Source organism: Uranotaenia lowii, chromosome 3, assembly GCF_029784155.1.
Source record: "Uranotaenia lowii strain MFRU-FL chromosome 3, ASM2978415v1, whole genome shotgun sequence".
Taxonomy (NCBI): domain Eukaryota; kingdom Metazoa; phylum Arthropoda; class Insecta; order Diptera; family Culicidae; genus Uranotaenia; species Uranotaenia lowii.
In genome coordinates, this window is record NC_073693.1 from 221,546,430 (window position 1) to 221,552,370 (window position 5,941).

At 36.9% G+C, this 5,941-nt stretch overlaps 1 protein-coding gene across 1 annotated transcript; it reads left to right on the plus strand.

The window, feature by feature from the left end:
* The first annotated feature begins 477 nt into the window (after positions 1–477).
* Positions 478–2,397, plus strand: LOC129754123 (uncharacterized). The gene has a single exon (XM_055749992.1). It carries the CDS (start codon positions 625–627, stop codon positions 2,299–2,301), a length of 1,677 nt encoding a protein of 558 aa, XP_055605967.1. The 5' UTR covers positions 478–624; the 3' UTR covers positions 2,302–2,397.
* Positions 2,398–5,941: the final 3,544 nt, after the last annotated feature.

Sequence of the window (5,941 nt, forward strand, 5' to 3'; positions counted from 1 at the left end):
GCTCAGAAAAGTTAAGTCGAATAAATAAATTTTAGTGATTAGTAAACTATAGGGTTCAGGACAGTTCATTATTGAACTGAACACCTAGTTTAATTTAATAATGTAATATAAATGTAATAATGAATTGGTACGAATAAAGACATATTAAAAAAAAAAACAAAAATAAAAAACTACATTGATAAACATATCTTCGACGCTGTACTCAGCTTATGAAGAAAAAATGTTAATTTTCCAAAAAAAAAAAAAATGCAAATATGTACAACGAATTTATATGAATCTTCAATGTTCCGAGAATCAACCAACCTATAGTTTACAAATAAAAAAAACTTAATCCATGGACGTGTTGATCGAATTGCGTCTAACTCACTCCTGCTTCCCCGTCCGTAATAAAGCTATCAATGCATTTAATTTAAACATCAGATGCGCACGTGTTGTTGCTGTCATTATTGTAGTTACACACAGAGTTTGTCGCACTCCCGTCGTACCTACCGGTTCTTTCAAGGATCGCCGCATATAAATGCATTCGAACAGTCGCGGCATTGAGCTAGTTTCATCATCACTGTCTGTTAGTTGTCGATCTCGTTTGAATGTCATTTTAATTTGTGAGAACACCAATCGATAGTAATGTGTGGAATATTTGCCATATTACTGAAGGATCCGCGCGAATGTCAACGGTGCTCAAATGAGTCGCTCAGGGAGTTGGCTTTTCGGCAATCGAAGAAACAGCGACATCGAGGTCCAGATTACACCGGAATAACGGTAGATTCCACTAACGGAGTAGCTCTGGTTCACGAAAGGCATTCGGTGCTCGGGGTGAAGACAGGACGACAGCCCTTTTTGTCCCAAGATGGATCGGTGCAGCTCACTGCCAATGGTGAAATCTACAATTATCTTCAGATGGCTAAGCAGTTGAATGAAGCGCTCGAATCGGATGATCAAACAGCTTTTGTGCCAAGAAGTGATTGTGATGTGATTATGGCATTTTACGAAACTTTCGGAGTCGATGCCCTGATTGAAACTATTCGTGGAATGTTTGCCTTTGTGCTTTACGATCGAAAAAGTGACAACATGTTGGTGGCGCGCGATCCAATTGGAATTATCCCCATGTATTATGGAACGGATTGTGATGGAAGCTTATGGTTTGCCAGTGAAATGAAAAGTTTAGTAGAAAACTGTGATGATATTCAAGTGTTTCCTCCGGGCCACATGTTTTACGGCAAAAGGGACAAGTTTTTACCAGTAAAGTATTACAATCCACAATGGGCACTTGAAATGCCTCAAACTCCAGTTGATCTAGGAGTTTTGAGAAACCTCCTGGAAGACGCCGTTATCTCACATTTACAATGCGATGTCCCACTGGGTGCCCTGTTGAGCGGAGGTTTAGATTCAAGCCTAATTGCTTCAATTGCGACCAAGGTCATGAGAAAGCGTCATGGCCAGCAGTATCGTTTGAAAACTTACAGCGTTGGACTAATTGGAGGACCGGACTTTGAGTACAGTAATATGGTAGCTGAATACATCAACAGTGATCATACCGATGTTTATTTTACTGCCGACGAAGGGTTAAACTACATTCGGGAAGTTATCTATCACATGGAAACCTATGACATTACAACCGTTCGATGTTCAATTCCTATGTACCTACTCTCGCGATTCATCAAGAGTGAAGGAATCAAAATGGTTCTGTCCGGCGAAGGTGCTGATGAGCTCTTCGGTGGATATTTGTACTTCCATCAAGCTCCCTCAACCGAAGAATTCCACAAAGAAACAGTTATGCGAGTACAAAACCTCCACTACTCGGATTGTCTTCGAGCGAACAAGTCCACAGCAGCCTGGGGCCTTGAACTCCGAGTCCCATTCCTGGATACGGACTTCGTCAACTACACCATGAATATTCGTCCCGAAGACCGGACGCCGCAGACGAAAATCAACGGCAAAGTTCAGCCGATGGAGAAGTACATCCTCAGAAAAGCATTCGACAACGACTATCTACCAAACAAGGTCCTATGGCGCCAGAAGGAACAATTTTCCGATGGAGTTGGATATTCGTGGATCGATACCATCACCGAATACGCTGCTTCCAAAATAAGTGAGGCCGAATTCCAAGCAGCTGCCCAACGTTTCCCCATCAATACGCCAACCACCCGGGAGGCGTACTATTATCGGAAGGTGTTCGAGGAACTGTTTCCTCGGGATAGTTGTGCCTCGACGGTCCATCGGTGGATCCCTCGAACGGATTGGGGCTGCTCGGCCGATCCCTCGGGGCGGAAGCAGGTGGCACATGTTGACGGGACGGTTTAGAAGGATCCCCATCGTATTGAATATGCATGTTTAAATTTATGAAATTTGAGAAAAAACCCGTGAACAAGCAATCTATTTTCTGTTGAAAATAATTAATAATATATGCAAATAATAAATTTAAGATTCAAAAATATAAATTACCAATCATTCTCAATTGATGATGATGACGGAAGTGCAATCTCAGGTTTAAGGTTTTTTTTAAATAATTTTTCGTATGCCACCTCAATGTAGTGCGACAAATCACTAAGCAGATCTATTTATCCCAGCTTTTGTTGAAAAATTCATCATTTTGATTGTGAAACCGGACGCTGAAATCGAGAATGAAATTTAAAAATTGCTGCTGCTGATAGTTTTGATTTGGCTTTAGAAACGCTCATTTTTAAGGGTGCAGCTGCTGATTATTTTGATCTGGCATTTCCGGTGTGAAAAAACGGATTGGCTTTAAGCACAGATTTGGTTTGGCCTTCCGGTGGAATAAGACGGAATTTGTTTAGGTAGCGCATATGTTTGAGGCCGCTGCTGCTGATTGTTTGTTTGGATTTGGCCTTCCGGCGGAATAACACGGATTGGCTTTAGAAGCGCAGATTCTTAAGGCTGCTGCTGCTGCTGATTGTTTTGATTTGGCCTTCAGGAGAAAAGAAAAGGTTGGCTCAGGAAGCGAAAATTTGGAATAGATGAGATGAAATATATGCAGAAAATAAACGAAATCTTATAGATTTGAAAAGCCTGTACTCAGAATGGATTGTAGAATTAAGAGGAAGTAGGGGAGATAAGGGCATAATGGCCACCTTAAGGAAAACGCTTATTTAACCATAGAGAACAGTCATAATATGTTAATTACATCATTGTTTCGTGTTAAGACACTAAAATAGTCTATTGCCTAATTGGCCGAAACTTGAAAAAGTAGATAAAAACGTTTAAAAACACAGAAAAAAAAATGTAACGATAGCCGATGTAATTTCTGTAATCGATGTATTATTCAGGATTTTCGCTAAAATATTACATCAAAATGATGTACACAACGCGAACAAGTCATGTAGTGCAATATCTCAACCTTCTATGCAATATTGCATCAAGTAGTCAATGTTGTTCTCAATTGACGTCTGAAATTTTATCAATATAAAAAACTGAGAAACGGATTACGGGGCTCAGGAGGATTTGTTCTGCTGGTAAGTACTATCATAATTCTTAAAAATTCTTAGCAAAACCACATCTCCGAACTAATCCTCATATTTTTTTGTTTTAAGGCTATTCGCCCGAATCACCAATCCCAAACAGATTCGAAGCTTTAAAACATCATATGAACATATGAAGATAAGTATATTTTGTTCTGTTCATCCTCTCAGTAATTTTTTAAATTATTTTCTTACAGAAACTATCAGTTCTAGTTTACAAACACGAGAGCTTGGCCATCTAAAGAACAAGGATGGGAATGGAACCCCAAGAGTATACATTTTCAGAAAAAGCTGACCAAGAACACAATTGAGCGTCTATACATCGTCATGCCGGGCCGAAACTCAAGTTTTGTCTTGAAAAGGAAGTGGATTATTCAAGAAGTTTTCAGAACTGAGAAAGTTGCTAAGTAGACGAAGAGAATTCGTGTTTTGGACGTGTCCACCTTTTCAGAAGGTTAATCCATCACTCCGAGAAAACCCTTTTTTCCGGACAGTCCAAGAAGAAAACTCCTCTTTTTAGATTTAGACAATGTTGTCCAGAGAATGTAAGTGAAAGTTTTACTTGTATTGTTAGACTCGAGGCTTCTAAAGACACAAATAATGTATACAAAAATTAAACTTAAACACTAAGCTCATCTTAATTATGACAAATATTAAATTAAAAACTCATTGATCAGTGTAAGTAATTCTGATTTACTTTTCAAATCCCTGTACAACTAGAAACAAATCGAAATCTTTACTCTGCGACTTGAATCCGAATCCGTCTATTACATTACAATAATTTCGTGTAATTTTTTATATCTAAAGCGTGCAAAAGATTGAACATCAAAATGATGTAATATTAGGTACCATTTGCGACTAAAGTCATGTGCACGTTATCGATGTATAACAATACTTTTTTTGCTGTGAATGCATTTTAAATTTTTTTGCCGAAAGCTGAAAACACCTTACCAACAGGCCAAATCGTCAGATGAAACAAAGTCAAGCTGTAGCGCAATCATTCAGTTGACTTCATCGAGTTGAATTCGCTGCTAGATTATACAGCAGAAAACGCGCATCGTGCCCCGATTCATAGTGTTCTGTTCACCCCGAGTCAACAAATTAAAGGAAAAACGCGTTTCAAAATTGATTAAAGTGAAAAATCAAAATATTAATGATGGTGAAAATTGAGTAACAATGTGTAAATCATGTTGCAGTGCTTATATTTCAGATCAAGATGATTTAAAGTTCATAAAAGCTTATTTCGTGGTGCTCATAAATTATAATATTTTCGTCACTCGAGAACCTGGCTGGTTATTTTATAATATTTCTGTAAATATGATAAGGATATTTCTTTTTTGGTGAAAAATAATACTATAGGTAGTATGAAACGAATCCTCATAGAAATTTTGTTTAAGAAAATACGTACTTTTGTAGAAAAGAGGAGTGCTAATTATGCCCCGGGTGCTCGATGCCCATATCTCCACTATATTTGGAAAAATAATTAACAGGTTTTACTGAATGTAGAATAGAGATGATGGATGATTGGTAAACAAAATCTTGTTAAAATAAACAAAAGTCGTTTAGTAAAAAGTTTCAATTAAGAATAGAGGTTAGAAGGAATGTAGAGATGAGATGAAGGATATGCAAGAGATAAATCAAATTAAAAATAGTAATGGTTGTATTCGTCATCACTGAAGATACAAGTATATAAAAAAATGAATTTCTATGGCAACATTTTTTATTTTGGCAGCAAAGACAGGTCAGTCATTGATCTATGCTCGTGAGCGACAGTTGCGTCTAAGTGAATATCTGAATTGAGATTCGTAAAATCTTGGGACAAAAATCCTGGAAAAAAAACATGTTATATCAACAGACAATCCTAATTTTTTTTAGTTGCATGTAGCCAATGGACGTGTTCAATTTTGTATGGCAATTTGTATGGAAGAAGAAATTTTTTCATATCCAAGAAATTCAAATAGGTTTAAAATGGAGTTTTTTCTTTAATTATTGATTTTGCCTATTCTTAAGCTTCATTTTTTTGCCAAAATGTGAAGATGAAAAGTATTTCATGAAAAAAGTTGTAACCATTTCAATATCAGAATCCATGGAAAAGTATTGTAAAATTGCAAGATTTGCTTTCTAGAGCTTTTAATAATTTTATGACATGTTTTTGCGAAAGTTTTAAATCAACAAACTCATTGCAGCATATTGCAGCATTTTGGGTGGACCAATTGTTGCACGATCCGACATTTTTTATGGTTAAGTATGGATCTTTTTTTTTTTTCAAAATCATGCACTCAGAAAAATACTATTATGTATGCCATAAGATTCTCTTATGAAGTGGCGCCATAAGAAAAATTAATGAAATTCATAAGATTGTCTTATGACGCGAATGAATTCTGAAGATGAACGCCTACTTCAATGAGAGGTTGTTGCTTTTCATAAGATATTCTTATGGAAACAGTAAATCACTTTCTAATAAG

Bases quoted from the DNA above. Each gene is read 5' to 3' on its own strand.
- LOC129754123 (XM_055749992.1), top strand. From the start codon at position 625: ATGTGTGGAATATTTGCCATATTACTGAAGGATCCGCGCGAATGTCAA.